Consider the following 19,262-nt stretch of genomic DNA (forward strand, 5'->3'; position numbering starts at 1 on the left):
GTGAAGCACAAGGGTGGCAGCATCATTTACATTTACATTTAAGTCATTTAGCAGACGCTCTTATCCAGAGCGACTTACATGTTGTGGGGGTGCTTTGCTGCAGGAGGGCATGGTGCACTTCACAAAATAGATGGCGTCATGAGGCAGGAAAATTATGTGGATACATTGAAGTAACATCGCAAGACTACAGTCAGGAAGTTAAAGCTTGGTCGCCCAAGCATACTTCCAAAGTTGTGGCAAAATGGCTTAAGAACAACAAAGTCAAGGTATTGGAGTGGCCATCACAAAGCCCTGACCTCAACCCTACAGAAAATGTGTGTGCAGAACTGAAAAAGCGTGTGCGAGCAAGGAGGCCTACAAACCTGACTCAGTTACACCAGCTCTGTCAGGAGGAATGGGCCAAAATTCACCCAACTTATTGTGTGAAGCTTGTGGATGGCTACCCAAAACGTTTGACCCAAGTTAAACAATTTAAAGGCAATGCTACCAAATACTAATTGAGTGTATGAAAACTTCTGAACCACTGGGAATGTGATGAAAGAAATAAAAGCTTAAATAAATAATTCTCTCTACTATTATTCTGACATTTCACATTCTTAAAATAAAGTGGTGATCCTAACTGACCTAAGACAGGGAATTTTTACTAGGATTAAATGTCAGAGATTGTGAAAAACTGAGTTTAAATGTATTTGGCTAAGGTGTATGTAAACTTCTGACATCAACTGTATATAACTTTGCAGTCAAAACATAATTTGTCCATCTAAGAAACATTGCACAACTCAAACCATCGCTCTCCCAGGCAGATGCAGAGAAACTCATCCACACCTTCATCGTCTCCTGGATCGACTATGGCAATGCTCTGATCGGGGTTTTCCAGCTAAATCACTTAAGAGGCTACAACTTCTCCAGAATAGTGCTGCCAGAGTGCTGACCAGGACCAAGAAGTCAGCCCACATCACCCCCATCCTTGCTGAACTCCACTGGCTACCGGTCAACTACAGGATTGACTTTAAAATCCTCCTCCTAGTGTTTAAAGCCTTGAATGGATTGACTCCCAACTTTATCAGCGACCTCATTTCTATAAATGATCCACCTCGCCTTCTTCGCTCCAGCAACTCCCTACTTCTTCAAGTCCCCAAGACACGTCTCCATATTATGGGGGACAGAGCCTTCTGCTCCCTTGCCCCTCGCCTATGGAATGCTCTCCCTGACCATCTGAGAGCTGCTTCATCAATCGGATCTTTTAAAACGGCCTTAAAATCAGGGGCGCATCTTTGGTTTTAGAAGTGGGGGGACATACATTATTATTATTGTTTTTTTATCCAGACAGATAAACACTCCAAACAGCCTACCTCGACCGCTCTGAGGAGTCCGCATGGTCCTAAAGCACACCGTTACTTTGTTTTGTATCACATTTCAATGATACAACTGGGGGTTGGCAAAAATGCCATTTCAGAATGTGGGGGGGACATGTCCCCCCGTCCCCAGTGAACATTGCACCCCTGCTTAAAACAACATATTTCTACTGACTTTCTATTTTATAGTCCTAATCTGGAAAGTCCTTTTAGGATTCAGAATTGCTATTTCCTGCTTTGATTCTAAATGTGTGATGTTTATATCGTTTTTAAAAAATGTATTCATTGTTTGTATTTTTGCCTATGTAGAGCTTTGAGATAACACTAATGAAAAGCAGTAAACAAATTAAATGTATTATTATTTACTATTATATAACCTCAGGACAGTGGGGTATAGAGATTTCTTCTTGGGTGACTTTGTTATTCATTCATTTTAGTCCTTAGTCCTTGTGCAGTAAAATAAGAGGTGATGTTGTCCTTTACAATTGTTTGGAGCAAGATTGAGACCCATCTATTAAGGCTGACACACCATCCATCCTTCTAAACTGCTTTGTAATGGATTTTAATTATATTCCTCAAGACAATGTTATTACATATTTTCAGTGCTAAAAAGAGGGACCATGGACATTAACCATGGAGAGCTACTGGATGTGCAGGCTTTTCTTTCCACAGTCCTCTAAAACACATCTGATTCTACACCTGCATTGCTTGCTGTTTGGGGTTTTAGGCTGGGTTTCTGTACAGCACTTTGAGATATCAGCTGATGTACGAAGGGCTATATAAATACATTTTATTTGATCTGATTCAGCTAATCAAGCTGCTGATGAGCACCTTATTATTATCTTCCAGTAAGTATTGGCCACCCCTGATCTAATGAAAAATATATAATTATGGCCAGTCACACAGTCTATATACTGTAATAGTTTTAATGATCCACAATGAATTGTTATATAAAACAAACTATAACTCTCCATATGGATTAGACTTGTATAATGCTAGTATTTTGGAAGGAAAACAGCCCTTTGTCTAGGTTATTTTGGGATGATTGAAAAGCAGGGTAGACATGTGGTATGAAAGTGATGCTGGGAATGGTACTGTAAATATGGATGAGGTAGATGCAGGCCACGTTGATCAGTTATTCCAAGATAAGAGAAGTACGATACCCATTGGGTTGTATGGCACCTGAGATGTGGCAAATCCACGAAACACTGTAAAATGCATGATTTACTCGAAGCACTATACAATTCATGAATAAGGCCCAGACATGGGGTGAAATAAAGTTACACCAAGCTGACTCTTGGTGTTCATGATCACATCAATCAATCATTTACCGTTTAATTGATGGTAGACCACGTCCTCAAGATACTCGAGCCTTTGAAGAATAGCCTGCTTGTCCACAAAGTTAGTGACTTTTCCATTTCTACGGTTAGATCTTTGCTCAGTGGTCCTGCCGTTGTTCATGAATTCCTCTGAGCGGTCCTGAATTCTGCAGTAAATCGAGAACAGTATAATGCCCACAAAAACGCAGATGTTTACAGTCAACAAAGTTTTTATCCGCCGTGCCCCAGCCATGAAACCGAGAGGAATCCGTCAGCTTCTACCCATGAAAGAATAACACGTGCACTCCAAGTTTAGTGGCCAATCTTTGTGTATGTGTATTGGCACGTAGTCTCGTCATAGCCACCTCAGTGCTCCCGCGCATAAAAGGAGCTGTTCATTCAGCACCATCCTCGCCGCAGGGATAAGAGTGGGCAAGAAGGCTGTCAAAAACAATAAGCCAACGTAGAATCACATTTCCATTCTATTGCCCAGGGCATCCTCTCCAAATTGGTTCAAGAGAGAAGATATTGTCGGGCGAACTCCTGCCCCCCAACTGATTGCTTACTCAGCGACCGATTGCTTACTCCTTAGCAGCATGGCAGTATATCTCGCTCCAGTGCGCTAAACGCGGGGCTTGTTTCCAGATGCCAGTAGTACAATCGAGGACAAAAGAAGCGAGTGTAGCCTAGGCTAATACCCCATCTGGGTCTCCTCAGTCACCCCACTTGAGATGATTTCATAAAATCATGAACAAAACACCAAGGCGTTACTAATGAGAAGTGAATGTAATCCTTAATCGCATGTTACCTTGCTCGCTTGATGAAGACTGTTAAGTAAAGATAAAAGGGCTGATATAGGCTACCAGTAACCAAGGTATGTCTGATATCGCCCCGATGCACTCTGTTTCTGTACAGAGAGATGGAAAGCATCCTTGTTACAGTTATCTCTCTCTCGCTCTCTCTCTCTCGCTCTCTCTCTCGCTCTCTCTCTCGCTCTCTCTCTCTCTCAATCTCTCAATCTCTCTCTCGCTCTTAACCCAATGTTCCCCGGTAGGCCATCATTGTAAATAAGAATTTGTTCTTAACTGACTTGCCTAGTTAAATAAAGGGTGCCCTGACTGTGTCGTTTTGCTGCTGTTGTTTTTTGCTGTATACTAATTTCCCAGGGCACCCCACATAAAGCAGGCGGGTGCTGAATGTGCGTTGCTATAATTACACAATCCACCCAGAGGCCAAACTGTTCCTCAGGGCAACAGTCAATAGTCTAGACAGGGGGTATGTGGGGCCTCAAATCATATAGAATAAATAAAGCTTGTCCCAGGATATCCAAAGATAATAACAAACATCCAAGGAGGGAAAATAAATATCCCCATGTGTAAAATTGCATAATGCTTTACATTATAAAATACATCAGCTAGAAGTAAATGATATTGCAGTAATAAAGGACTGAAGCCGTGTCCTGTTAAACAATGCTACAGTACCATTATGCATCGAAGAAGCTGCACTGTAAGCTAGAAAAATAAGAAATAGAGACATGGCAATACTTCTATTTACTTGACCAGAATTATTCAAGAACTGTCATGGTCTGAGTACATTCATGTCATGGAGTACAATCATGTAATCTTTACAATCTGATAGGTGGATCAGGAAAATCCCTTATTTGCATCTAATGACATTAGTAAAACTGTTATTCCTTTGCTTGGTGAAATTGACCACATGGAAATGCAGACAAACCAAATTGTCCATAAAGAATATTAATGTACAGCTTAACAACCAGCAGCATAAATCTGACTTCATACGATATTTTACATGTTGGTTAAAAACTGCTGAGGGCAGCTTAATGTTTCTAAAAAAAGTTGATTTGGGACCAAAGCACTATTTATTTTAAGCAAAGTGATGAATGAAAATGTCTGCACAGAAATGCCAACTGTTTATATTTTCTTACAGAATCATGCGATAAAGGGCACAGGACAATAGGCCAAGGCAAAGAATCTTCCATTAAACTTGTTATTGTAAAAAAATATATATAATACACTGACCTTTAGCAACATAAAGTGTCCCTTAAGATATATTGCACACTAGCAAAAGGCAGCCTGTCTGCACATTTTAAAGTTGGTTTGGCATTTCTATCTTAAACCATTCAAGAGCAATATCCCGGCCCTTCCATTTAGGAGCTATTCTGTAACCCAAAACTACACCTCATTGCTGAAGAATACCCCATGGAAACTCACAACACCACCCTGAGTATATCTTAAAAAACCACCGCGGAGGTGACACTGGGTATGGCTGCTCCCTCTCTCTCTCTCTCTCTCTCTCTCTCTCTCTCTCTCTCTCTCTCTCTCTCTCTCTCTCTCTCTCTCTCTCTCTCTCTCTCTCTTCTCTCTCTCTCTCTCTCTCTCTCTCTCTCTCTCTCTCTCTCTCTCTCTCTCTCTCTCTTTCTCTCTCTCTCTCTCTCTCTCTCTCTCTCTCTCTCTCTCTCTCTCTCTCTCTCTCTCTCTCTCTCTCTCTCTCTCTCTCTCTCTCTCTCTCTCTCTCTCTCTCTCTCTCTCTCTCTCTCTCTCTCTCTCTCTCATTGGCCTTCCCACTGAATCCATCCAAACACATTTCCCAGGCAATCCTGCCTCTGTATTAGGAAATGTTCAAAGCCATCACATCCTATTCAGAGCCAGTGGCAGCCTGAGTGCCAGACATGCTCTCTTAGCCAGATTAACAGCTTCATGAGAGCCATCAGGCTGCAGCTGCTGTGGTCATACAGCACATTATACAGCACATCACAGACAGGAGAAAGATGGGGAGAATAACAATAAAACAGTTCCTTGCCTCATTGCAATAGGCAAACATTGTTTAGGAAGTCTGCCTAACATGTTTCAATTTATTTAAATTCTTTGAACTCTGAGATGGGGGTGGGAGACAATCTGAAGTTCTATCTTCTTTTCCTTGATCAGAGTTTTGTAATAAATGTATTGTTTTTTTTGCTTAGAACATATTTCTACCATATGGGAACATTCCATATCGTCCTTAAAGGCCCAGTGGAGTCAAAAATTATTTTGCTGTGTTTTACATATATTTCCACACTTTGAGGTTGAAATAATACTGTGAAATTGTGAAAATGAGGCCTGCAAATTCAGCCTTTGGTGGAATGGAGTTTTGGCCTGCCTGGCAGTAAATTAGTTAATAGGCTAATAAGAAAGAGAGTTCCAAACCTCTCTGCCAATAACAGCTAGTTTTCAGTTTTCCCCACTCAGACCACTCCCAGACAGTCCTAGCAAATTTCTTGCTTGAGAAATTGCTCTTTATTAAGACGCCATTTTTGTTTATTTTTTACTGTTTTAATTGAACCCTTGTGTGGTGGTCTATGGGACCCATTTTCAATATTTACTAAAAGAAAAGGGATACAATCAATACTTTTTTTAACCTGAGTCTCATTGGCCTTGGCTCACTTTCTGTAAAGAACATTTAAAAGAACACATTTTAATTGAGTGCACACTGTGCACCCCCCTACACATTTATAGTACATATGTGGTGTTTGGGTCCACTGTAGCCGAGGGTAATAAAGTGTTGGAAAATGTGTGTGTAGGTGAAAACATGTAAAAATGAAACAAAAAGGTTTGCTGTGTGCCTTGACTGTTTCTTCCTCCTCCCAGGGCCTGCTGTTTCAACATAGCCCCAAGAACCTGTCTGTCTCCCTGCCTGTCTGCCTGTCTCCCGCTTTTCTCGCACTCTTTACCCTCTGTAGTATGTGAAACTACACAATATCTTGCAGGAACCTGCACAATGTTATTATAATACATTATTTCAATACATTATAAAAAAAATCAGTATTTTCCCACACTCTACCCCAGCGATGTACAAATTTGGGGAGGGACACAACAAATAAATAGCTTTGCATGTGTGGCTCCTTACCACAATCAATTAGTAAGGCAAAAATAATCTCTGCTCAATAATCTTTGTAGAGAGAGAAGCTAGTGTGGAAAGAACGTCTTCCACTTTGGAAGATGAAGAATTTTCTGAATATGAGGATCATGTCTGTCAATTAGGAGTCTGACTCTCAGCCAGCCCCAGGACCAGCCGGTCAGCAGCCAGCCCCAGGACCAGCCCATCAGCAACCAGCTAATCAGCAGCTTGCAGGAGGAGAAATATGGATGTCAAAAAATTGTGAAATTGAATGGTCTTCTTGCCCAAGGAATGAGCCACCCCGCATGGCTGCCAATGTGGTAAGGATGCAACCAGGGCCGACGCGGATGGCGGTTACTCATGTGCAGGACATAAAGTCTTCTTTTGAACTGTTCATCCCAGACACCATCCAGAAAATCATTCTGGACTGCACTAATATGGAGAAGGTGTGTTTTTGGAGAGAGATGGAAGGAGATGGACCAAACTCACTTACATGCATAATTTGGTGTTCTTATCCTTGCTTGTGTTTTCAGATCCAGTGGGGAATCCACAGAATGCCTGCGGGATGCAGAAACTGGTAGAGAACTTTTTCGTGTAACAATGTGTCTGGAAAACTTCCACATCATTTCCAGGATTATCCGCTTCGATAACCGAGACACCAGACCAGCTCGGCGGCAAAGAGACAAGCTAGCTGCAATCAGGTCAGTGTGGGACAAGTGGGTGGACCGCCTTACCCTGTTTTACAACCCTGGGCTAACTTTACTGTTGATGAGCAGCTTATGCCATTTAGGGGCCGCTGCCCCTTCAGGCAGTACATACCGTCTAAACCCGCAAAATATGAAATCAAGATCTGGGCTGACTGATGCTGCTTCATTATATGCATGGAACTTGCAAGTGTAGATGGGGAAGCCAGATGGAGGAGCCCCTGAGAAAAACCAAGGGATGTGGGATGTCCTGGACTTGACACAGGGACTCCGTCACATGTGATAACTTTTTTACTTTGTACAAGCTGGGACAGGAGCTTCTCAAAAGGAAGCTGACGATGGTAGGAACAGTACAAAAAATCATGCCAGAGCTCCCACCTCAGCTGTTGAACAGGCCTATCAATTCCTCTAAATTTGTGTTCACGGCTGACACGTCCCTAGTGTCCTATGTGCAAAAGAAAGGCAAAACTGTGGTACTCATGAGTACGCTGCATAGGGATGGGATAATCTGTGGCCAGGAACATGAAAAACAGAAATCATAATGGATTACAATGCAACAAAAGGAGGGGTGGACAATTTACAGCTACAGCTGCAAAAGAAGAACCCTATGCTGGCCACTTGTGATATTCTTCAACATCTTGGACATCTCGGCGTACAACACATTTGTCATCTGGATGGCGTTGAACCCTGATTGGAACAGAGAGAAGCTCCAGAGGAGACGGCTCTTTCTTGAGGAGCTGGGCAAGGCATTGGTGAGACCTCAAATCCAGAGAAGGAAACATATCCCAAGGACGCCAGCTTCTGCAGCCATTGTGAGGAGGATTCAGGAGGAGGATGCTGGTTCCCCATCCGCCCAACCCACAGAACCAACAACTCCAGTACCGGAAGTAAGTGTGAGTGATGTTGTTGCATGTATGTGTCTGACTCTCCTACCTGGGCCTGCTGTAACAATTTATGTGAGTGAGTGAAATGTTGGTAAAATTTCTGAACTAATTATTTTGATCATTCTAGATTGCAGCCAGTAGCAACAAGAAGAAGCGCTGTGATGTGTGTGGACCCAAGAAGGACAGGAAGACACAGTATATGCATCAAGTGCAAGAAATACATTTGCAACACACAGAGTAAAACTCTGTCCCTCATGTCGTGTGTAGACCCGTGTGTAGGCCAGCCTTAATTTGTGTTCTATGTGGCTCATTTATCATTTCCATAAAATACTGTATGTAAAATTTGTTGTTCCAATTTGTTCAGTTCAAACCAATAAATATCAACAGTGATGAAAACCTTGTTTCATTAATATTTGTTTCACCCATGTCTTGATAATAATAGATTCCTGTTTACAAAAATCACATTATTTAAAAAAACGAATAGCGGTTTTATTGGTCAACGTGATCTAGCAGAGGTAAATGGCAAATATTAACCATGTATGCTGTCTATATTGCTTGTAATTGATATAAGTCAACATCTAAGTATCAAGTATTTTACATAAATTCGTTATGGCTGTAATGTTTTAAAAACCCAATAATGTTGTGGGTCCATCAGACCCGCGAACGTTGCGTGAATAACAAAAACATGAACATCACACAAGGGTTAAAACAATCACAGTAAGGTACTTAATTGTTACCCAGAAATGATTAGATATTGAGATAAAAACGTCTGCATTGGACCTGTAACTAAAGATGACAATATTATTTTGATGAAAGCGTTTCTGTCAGGTATTTCTGATCGATGTTGTGCAATGTGCGCATAAACAAAGATGTATACAGGATAACGTGGAGGGTGTGGTTAAACAAGCCATCCCGAAGTAAAAGGTACAATTTAAAGGTTGGACAACTTAATGCAACAGCACAATAGGTGACATGGGATAGACCTGTGCTGCCCTCTACTGACAGGCATGTTTCTGGTTTCTCAAAGGGTTTTCAAAGAGCCAGGTATTACACCAGCAGAGGGCAGTGTAACACAAAATGAAATGGCTGTGGTGACGGGACCCTCTTAGTAATGGATAACGTTGAACAATAGCGTTGCACGAATGCTCCCTGTGATCCCTCAGGTGTGAAGTACGACAGAGAAAACAAGGCCCACTCCAATGTTCCTTGCTGTTTCTCACAAAAGGTGGTTTCAGCTCTGTCCCTCGTTTGTTCTGTGTTTCATATAATTTCACTGCAAATCATCAGTCAGATTGAATTAGAAAGTAGACAATTGATCTCATCACAAAGGTTAATCTGGAGTGTGCTTTTATTACTGGAATGTGCTTTTATTGCTTTCACATTGCATTGGCACCTGGGAATGACAACAAGAAAAGGAGACCCTCAGTTGATTAAAAAAAAACTATATATAAAAGACCATAAACAGTTAGCATCACTATTGCATCCAATTCAATAGAAGGATGGAAATAAGAGCACAAGGAAGCAAATTGACATTAAAAGCCCAGTGCAGTCAAAAAGGAATTTTCCTATATTTTATATACAGTACCGGTCAAAATTTTGGATACTATTTTCTGCATTGTAGAATAATAGTGAAGACATCAAAACTTTGAAATAACACATATGCAATCATGTAGTAACCAAAAAAGTGTTAAATCATTAAATCAATCAAATGTATTTATAAAGTCCTTTTTACATCAGCCGATGTCACAAAGTGCTGTATAGAAACCCAGCCTAAAACCCCAAACAGCAAGCAATGCATATGTAGATGCACGTTGGCTAGGAAAAACTCCCTAGAATGCCCAGAACCTAGGAAGAAACGTAGAGAGGAACCCGGCTCCTCTTCTGGCTGTGCCGGGTGAAGATTATAACAGAACATGGCCAAGATGCTCAAACGTTCATAAATGACCTGCAAGGTCAGATAATACTAATCACAGTGGTTGTAGAGGGTGCAACAGGTCTGCACCTCAGGACTAAATGTCAGTTGGCTTTTCATAGCCGATCATTCAGAGTTAGAGACAGCAGGTGCGGTAGAGAGAGGGTCCAAAACAGCAGGTCCGGGACAAGGTAGCACGTCCAGTGAACAGGTCAGGGTTCCATAGCCACAGGCAGAACAGTTTAAACTGGAGCAGCAGCATGACCAGGTGGACTAGGGACAGCAAGGAGTCATCAGGTCAGGTAGTCCTGAGGCATGGTCCTAGGGCATAGGTCCTCCGAGAGAAAGAGAGAAAGAGAGGGAGCATACTTAAATTCGCACAGGACACCAGATAAGACAGGAGAAATACTCCAGATATAACAGACTGACCCTAGCCCCCCGACACATAAACTACTGCAGCATAAAAACTGGAGGCTGAGACAGGAGAGGTCGGGAGACACTGTGGCCCTGTCTGACGATACCCCCGGACAGGGCCAAACAGGTAGGATATAACCCCACCCACTTTGCCAAAGCAAAGCCCCCACACCACTAGAGGGATATCATCAACCACCAACGTACTACCCTGAGACAAGGCCGAGTATAGCCCACAAGGATCTCCCCCACGGCACGAACCCGAGGGGGCACCAACCTGGACAGGAAGATCACGTCAGTGACTCAACCCACTCAAGTGATGCACCCCTCCTAGGGACGGCATGGAAGAGCACCAGTAAGCCAGTGACTCAGCCCCTGTAATAGGGTTTGAGAAATAAAATCCCAGTGGAGAGAGGGGAGCCATCAAGGCAGAGACAGCAAGGGCGGTTCGTCGCTCCAGAGCCTTTCCGTTCACCTTCACACCCCTAGGCCAGGCTACACTCAATCATAGGACCTACTAAAGTGATGAGTCTTCAATAAAGACTTAAAGTTTGAGACCGAGTCTGCGTCTCTCACATGGATAGGCAGACCATGCCATAAAAATTGAGCTCTATAGGAGAAAGCCCTGCTGCCAGCTGTTTGCTTAGAAATTCTAGGGACAGTAAGGTGGCCTGCGTCTTGTGACCATAGCGTACATGTAGGTATGTACAGCAGGACCAAATCAGAAAGATAGATAGGAGCAAGCCCATGTAATGCTTTGTAGGTCAGCAGTAAAACGTTGAAATCAGCCCTAGCCTTAACAGGAAGCCAGTGTAGAGAGGCTAGCGCTTGAGTAATATGATCACATTTTTTGGTTCTAGTCAAGATTCTAGCAGCCGTGTTTCTGCACTAACTAAAGTTAATTTAGTGCTTTATCCGGGTAGCCGGAAAGTAGAGCATTGCAGTAGTCTAATCTAGAAGTGACAAAAGATGGATACATTTTTCTGCATCATTTTTGGACAGAAAGTTTCTGACTTTTGCAATGTTACTGTAAGGCCTAGGTGTCGGAGTGTGGAGTCAACACGCAGGAAACAGCAGGTGCCAATACAAAATGTTCTTTAATGAACACGGACCAACTAGTCCACCCTATTAACACACTGGGTGTACTATATAACCAACCCCAGACATGGGGGGAAAGGAACACAGTCCAGAAAACACGTAGCACACAACCAACACCACTACTTACAAACAAACAATCCCGCACAAAGAAACGTGCGGGCCGGCTGACTAATAAGCCCAACTAATTAACCCTAATACACCACAGGTGAACCCAATAACCACATAGGGAGGGGGAGAAAAGGATCAGTGGCAGCTAATAGGCCGGTGACGACGACCGCCGAACGCCACCCGCACGGGAAGGAGAGCCTGCCTCGGTCGAAGTCGTGACAGTACCCCCCCTCTGACGCACGGCTCCCGCAGCGCGCCGACACCGGCCTCGAGGTCGACCCGGAGGACGAGGTGCAGGGCGATCCGGATGGAGGCGATGGAAATCCCTCAGCATCGACGGATCCAAAATGTCCCCAGTACCTCTCCTCCGGAGCATACCCCTCCCAGTCCACGAGGTACTGAAGGCCCCTCACCCGGCGTCTCGAGTCCAGAATGGCCCGTATCGTGTACGCCGGGGACCCCCGATGTCCAGAGGGGGAGGAGGGACCTCCGGCCCCTCACCGTGCTGCAGGGGACCAGCTACCACCGGCCTGAGGAGAGACACATGAAACGAGGGGTTAATACGATAATAGGAAGGGAGTTGTAATCGATAACACACCTCGTTTATTCTCCTCAGGACTTTGAAGGGCCCTACACACTGTGGACCCAGCTTCCGGCAGGGCAAGCGGGGGGGCAGGTTTCGGGTCGAGAGCCAGACCCTGTCCCCCGGTACAAACACGGGGGCCTCACTGCGGTGGCGGTCAGCGCTCCTCTTCTGCCGTCCACTGGCTTGTTGGAGAGATTCCTGGACGGCCCTCCATGTCTCCTTGGAACGCTGCACCCATTCCTCCATCACAGGAGCCTCGTCTGGCTCGGATGCCATGGTGCCAGGACCGGCTGGTACCCCAATACACACTGAAAGGGGGACACGTTAGTAGAGGAGTGGCGTAGTGAGTTCTGGGCCATTTCGGCCCAGGGAATGTATCTCGCCCACTCCCCTGGCCGGTCCTGGCAATACGACCGCAGAAACCTACCCACCTCCTGGTTCACTCTCCCCACCTGCCCATTACTCTCAGGGTGACACCCGGAGGTCAGGCTGACCGAGACCCCCAAACGCTCCATGAACGCCCTCCATACTCGGGACGTGAATTGGGGGCCCCGATCAGAAACGATGTCCTCCGGCACCCCGTAGTGCCGGAAGACGTGGGTGAATAATGCCTCCGCAGTCTGTAGGGCTGTAGGAATACCGGGCAACGAGAGGAGACGACAGGACTTCGAGAACCGATCCACAATCACCAGTACCGTAGTGTTCCCCTGAGACGGGGGGAGATCGGTCAGAAAATCTACGGACAGGTGCGACCAAGGCCATTGTGGAACGGGGAGGGGTTGTAACTTCCCTCTAGAAAGGTGCCTAGGAGCCTTACTCTGGGCGCATACCGAACAGGAGGAAACATAAACCCTAACGTCTCTCGCCAAGGTAGGCCACCAATACCTCCCCCTAAGACTCCCCACCATCCTCTTCACCCCAGGGTGACCCTAGGAGGGTAGAACGTGAGCCCACCGAATCAATATGTCCCGAACACCAAGCGGCACGTACTTCCGCCCCACCGGACACTGAGGAGGAGCTGGTTTCGCCCGTAACGCCCGCTCGATGTCCAAGTCCACTTCCCACACCACTGGTGCTATCAGCCTTGAGGCGGGAAGGATGGGAGTGGGTTCGGTGGGCCGATCGTCCGAGTCGTAAAAACGGGACAGTGCATCCGCCTTTACGTTCTGAGAGCCCGCTCTATATGTTAACGTAAACTGAAATCGGGTAAAGAACATGGCCCACCTTGCTTGACGTGGGTTCAGTCTCCTAGCTGCCCGAATATACTCCAGATTCTGGTGGTCGGTCCAGATGAGAAAAGGGTGCTTAGCCCCCTCAAGCCAGTGTCTCCACACCTTCAGGGCACTGACCACTGCTAACAACTCCCGGTCCCCCACATCATAGTTACGCTCCGCTGAACTGAGCTTCTTCGAGAAGAAAGCACAGGGGTGGAGTTTTGGTGGCGTACCAGAGGGCTGTGATAGCACGGCACCTACCCCAGCCTCGGACGCATCCACCTCCACTATGAATGCTAGAGAGGGATCCGGATGCGCCAACACGGGCGCATCCGTGAACAGCGCCTTCAACCTGTTGAAAGCTCCGTCCGCTTTTGCTGACCACTGCAGCCGCACCGGACCCCCCTTCAGCAGTGAGGTAATGGGAGCTGCTACCTGGCCAAAACCCCGGATAAACCTCCGGTAGTAGTTGGCAAAACCCAAAAACCGCTGCACCTCTTTTACCGTGGTCGGAGTCGGCCAATTACGCACAGCCTTAATGCGGTCACTCCCTACCACCACGCCCGAGGTGGAAATGCGATAACCCAGAAAAGAGACGGCTCGTTTGGAGAACACACACTTCTCAGCCTTGACATATAGGTCATGCTCCAGCAGTCTACCAAGCACCTTGCGCACCAGAGACACATGTGCGGCGTGAGTGGCTGAGTAGATCAGAATGTCATCGATATAAACAACCACTCCCTGCCCGTGCAAGTCCCTGAGAATATCGTCTACAAAGGATTGGAAAACAGCTGGAGCATTCTTTAACCCATATGGCATGACGCAGTACTCATAATGGCCCGATGTGGTACTAAATGCGGTTTTCCACTCGTCTCCTTTCCGAATACGCACCAGACTATACGCGCTCCTGAGATCCAATTTTGTGAAGAACTGCGCTCCGTGAAATCATTCCATTGCCGTAGCAATGAGAGGTAGTGGGTAACTAAACCCTACGGTGATGGCATTTAGACCTCTATAATCAATACACGGACGCAAACCTCCCTCCTTTTTCGTCACAAAAAAGAAACTCGAGGAGGCGGGTGAGATGGAGGACCGAATATACCCCTGTCCCAGAGACTCAGTGACATATGTCTCCATAGCCACCGTCTCCTCTTGGGACAATGGGTACACGTGACTCTTGGGAAGCGCAGCGTCTACCTGGAGATCTATCGCACAATCCCTTCCCGGTCGATGAGGTGGTAATTTAGTCGCTTTCTTTTTACTGAAAACGATTGCCAAATCGGCATGCTCGGGGGGAATGCACACCGGGGAACCCTGGTCTGGACTTTCCACCGACGTGGCACCGATGGAAACTCCCAAACACCTTCCAGAACACTCCTTTGACCACCCCTGGAGAACCCCCTGTCTCCACGAAATTTTAGGATTGTGCCGGGCCAGCCAGGGAATCCCTAGCACCACTGGAAATGCAGGCGAATCAATAATATAAAAGCTGATACGCTCCTTATGATTCCCCTGCGTCACCATGTCCAGGGGGACCGTGGTCTCCCTGACCACCCCTGACCCTAATGGCCGGCTATCTAGGGAGTGCACGGGAAAGGGAGAATCTATCGGCACAAGCGGAACCCTTAACCTAAGAGCAAGTCCGCGATCCATAAAGTTCCCAGCTGCGCCTGAATCGACTAGCGCCCTATGCTGGGAAGAGGGGAAAATTTTCAGGAAAAAAATCAAGACAAACATGTGACTAACAGGGGGTTATGGATGAGTTTGGTGCTGACTCACCTGGGGTGATCGAGAAGCGTTCCGCCTGCCATCTCGACTCCCAGACGGACCCCACCAGCACCGATCGGCCGTGTGTCCTCTCCGACCACAGCTGGTGCAGGGAGAGCCTCCTCCTCCGGTATCCCTCGGCCCAGCCCCTCCCAACTCCATCGGAATAGGAGCGGAGGGGCTGCGTGGTGGAACGTACAGGACCCTCTCAGAACGCCCGCGGGCAGCCAGCAGATTGTCCAGACGGATGGACATGTCAATCAGCTCATCCAGAGAAAGAGCGGTGTCCCGACATGCTAGCTCCCTGCGGACGTCCTCCCGGAGACTACACCGGTAGCGATCAATAAGGGCCCTGTCGTTCCACCCAGATCCTGCAGCCAGGGTCCGGAACTCCAGCACGTAATCCTGGGCGCTCCTCTTCTCCTGCCTAAGGTGGAACAGTCGTTCTCCCGCCGCTCTGCCCTCTGGAGGATGGTCAAATACGGCCCGAAAACGGCGGGTGAACTCTGGGTAATGCTCCTTCGCCGAGTCTGGGCCATTCCAGACTGCGATGGCCCACTCCAGAGCACGGCCCGTGAGGCAGGAGACGAGGACACTCACCCTCTCCGCTGAACTCACCCTCTCCGCCGAACGCCACCCGCACGGGAAGGAGAGCCTGCCTCGGTCGAAGTCGTGACAGTTACGAAGATGGAAAAAGCTGTCCTAGAAATATTCTTGATATGTTGGTCAAAAGAGAGATCAGGGTCCAGAGTAACACCAAGGTCATTCACAGTTTTATTTGAGATGAATGTACAACCATCAAGATTAATTGTCAGATCCAACAGAATATCTCTTTGTTTCTTGGGACCTAGAACTAGCATCTCTCTTTTGTCCGAGTTTAAAAGTTTAAAAAATCTACCATCCACGTTCTTCTGTCTGAAACATAGGCTTCCAGCGAGAGCAATTTTGGGGCTTCACCATGTTTCATCGAAATGTACAGCTGTGTATCGTCCACATAGCAGTGAAAGTTAACATTATGTTTCTGAATGACATCACCAAGAGGTAAAATATATAGTGAAAACAATAGTGGTTATAGTGATTTGTCAGAAGATAAACCATCCACAGAGACCAACTGATATCTTTCCGACAGATAAGATCTAAACCAGGCCAGAACTTTAAAAAATCAAAATATATTTTAGATTTTAGATTCTTTAAAGTAGCTACCCTTTGCCTTTGCACACCCTTGGCATTCTCTCAACCAGCTTCACCTAGAATGATTTTCCAACAGGAGTTCCCACATATGCTGAGCACTTGTTGGCTGCTTTTCCTTAACTCTGCGGTCCAACTCATCCCAAACCATCTCAATTGGGTTTAGGTTGGGTGATTGTGGAGGCCAGGTCATCTGATGCAGCACTCCATCACTCTCCTTCTTGGTCAAATAGCCCTTACACAGCATGGAGGTGTGTTGGGTAATTGTCCTGTTGAAAAACAAATGATAGTCCCAGTCCCACTAAGCGCAAACCAGATGGGATGGCGTATCACTGCATAATGCTGTGAGGACCATGCTGGTTAAGTGTACCTTGAATTCTAAATAAATCACTGACTGTCACCAGCAAAGCACCCCCACACCATCACACCTAATCCTCCATGCTTCACGCTGGGAACCACACATGCAGAGATCATCCGTTCCACTACTCTGCGTCTCACAAAGACACGGCGGTTGGAACCAAAAATCTCAAATTTGGACTAATCAGACCAAAGGACAGATTTCCACCAGTCTAATGTCCATTGCTCTATTTCTTGGCCCAAGCAAGTCTCTTCTTCTCATTGGTGTCCTTTAGTAGTGGTTTCTTTTCAGCAATTCAACCATGAAGGTCTGATTCACGCAGTCACCTCTGAACAGTTGATGTTGAGATGTGTCTGTTACTTGAACTCTGTGAAGCATTTATTTGACCTGTAATCTGAGGTGCAGTTAACTCTAATGAACTTATCCTCTGCAGCAGAGGTAACTATGGGTCTTCCTTTCCTGTGGCGGTCCTCATTCGAGCCAGTTTCATTATAGTTTTTTTGACACTGCACTTGAAGAAACTTTGAAAGTTCTTGACATTTTCTGGATTGACTGACCGTCATGCCTTAAAGTAACTGTCATTTCTCTTTGCTTATTTGAGCTGTTCTTCCCATAATATGGACTTGGCCTTTTACCAAATAGGGCTATCTTCTGTATACCACCCCTACCTTGTCACAACACAACTGATTGACTCAAACGCACTAAGGAAAGAAATTCTACAAATGAACTTTTACCAAGGCACACCTGTTCATTGAAATGCATTCTAGGTGACTACCTCATGAAGCTGGTTGAGAGAATGCCAAGAGAGTGCAAAGCTGTCATCAAGGCAAAGGGTGGCTACTTTGAAGAATCTTACTACATGGTTCCATATGTGTTATTTCATAGTTTTGATGTCTTCACTATTGTTCTACAATGTAGAACATTTTAAAAATAAAGAAAATCCTGTAATGAGTAGGTGTGTCCAAATTTTTCACTGGTACTGTATATTTCCACACTATGGGTTTTGGAATAATACTGTGAAATTGTGAAAATTATGATAATGCCCTTTTAGTGTAAGAGCTGTTTGAAAAGACCGCCTGAAAATTCTGCCTGTTTTGGTGAGATCGAGTTCTGGCCTGTCTGGTGACATCACCAGGCAGTAATTAGTTAATAGGCCAATAAGAAAGAGAGCTACAAACCTCTGTCAATTACAGCTAGTTTTCAGTTTTCCCCGCTCAGACCACTTCCAGACAGTCCTAGCAAAATTCTTGCTTGAGAAATGGCTCTTTGCTAAGAAGCTATTTTTGTTTTTTTTCTGACCATTTTAATTGAAAACAATCACAGTAAGGTACTTAACTGTTTCCCAGAAATTATTTGATATTGAGATAAAAATGGCTGCATTGGGCCTGTAATAAGTATTGAATGGACTCCTGGTGCCCTGGGGAGGTTAGGACCTACTGTTCCAGAGCATGCATGTCTCATTTGTCAATGCTCTCGAGCAGCCTAGTGGTGCACTCAACTTACAGGACCTTTCTAAATGGAGCACTTCATCAGGGGACACCCACAGAATCTGTCAGTGCACCACTAGAGACCTAAGACACTGGAGAACGGGGGAATGTAGTAACTATTGCACTATACTATACAAATACAAAGATATATCACTATACCAATATAGGAAATCAAAAAGGTTTACTTACACTCAGAGTTGGAAGGATGTTATATGATAACAGAGCATCATGTTGAACTGCAATCATAAAGCTGTTATCTGATCAACTTCGTTCAGAAACCCAGAGGACAACCAAGAGGATGATGAGAGCATATCCATGCTTCATGCATCTTTTAGCATTCTGCTAACGTTCCTATGGGAGTGATGCAAACCACAATAAAGGCTGGATGTTACTGATAATGGCAACCTGAGGAAGCTTTTCTACTATTTCCTATTCCCAAGGCAATTGTAGCAGGACACTTTGAACACTACTTTACAGTGAATATGTACTGTAGGTCCTACAGCTATGGGGTTTATTTGTTTTCTTCGCACAGGAGCGCTTATGCCAAGCATGCTTGTGCATTAGGATTAAGTCTACATCATATAAAGAATATTAATTTAACACTGCCTTTTAACACACAACTTAGGGTACATTTTTCACATTAGCAATAGGCAACATCAATAATGCATATAGAATAACAGTTTTGTTTGCATTTATTCATGACGAATTATGAAATATATGATTCACATTTCCTCAAAACCCTTTGTTTCACCATCACGAACTAATTTTTCCAAGAATCAATCTGTATGCTATTCTCAGCATAGGCTATATACTCAGTTGTAATAACCTGGTAGTCATAATAACTCCTATGTAATACTGTATCAAGAACAGAACGAACTTTTTTAAGCAGTTAATAGGGTCGAAGTAGAGTTCCATTATTCACCTCCTCTCGTCAGTGTCAAGTCGATGATCATTTCAGACACTTCCGTGCAGAGGTG

The 19,262-nt window shown here is 45.2% G+C and overlaps 1 protein-coding gene across 2 annotated transcripts in view; it reads right to left on the reverse strand.

Annotated features, from left to right (window-relative positions):
- Nucleotides 1–19,252, reverse strand: part of LOC129814601 (polypeptide N-acetylgalactosaminyltransferase 9-like) — a 46,479-nt gene extending 27,227 nt beyond the window's left edge. Inside the window, exons 1-2 of one of the 2 annotated variants that reach the window (XM_055867783.1) lie at nt 19,163–19,252; nt 18,475–18,636 (exon numbers count right to left, since the gene is read on the reverse strand). Coding sequence is in view for 1 of the 2 variants with exons in the window: in XM_055867777.1 (XP_055723752.1) it covers nt 2,687–2,927 (241 nt within the window). In the remaining variant the exon portion in view is untranslated. Of the gene's footprint in view, nt 1–2,686; nt 3,635–18,474; nt 18,637–19,162 lie in introns of those variants that run through there. The other variant, XM_055867777.1, reaches the window with a different exon arrangement.
- Nucleotides 19,253–19,262: the final 10 nt, after the last annotated feature.

The sequence above is a fragment of the Salvelinus fontinalis genome, chromosome 2 (assembly GCF_029448725.1).
Source record: "Salvelinus fontinalis isolate EN_2023a chromosome 2, ASM2944872v1, whole genome shotgun sequence".
In the NCBI taxonomy this organism is placed as follows: Eukaryota; Metazoa; Chordata; class Actinopteri; order Salmoniformes; family Salmonidae; genus Salvelinus; species Salvelinus fontinalis.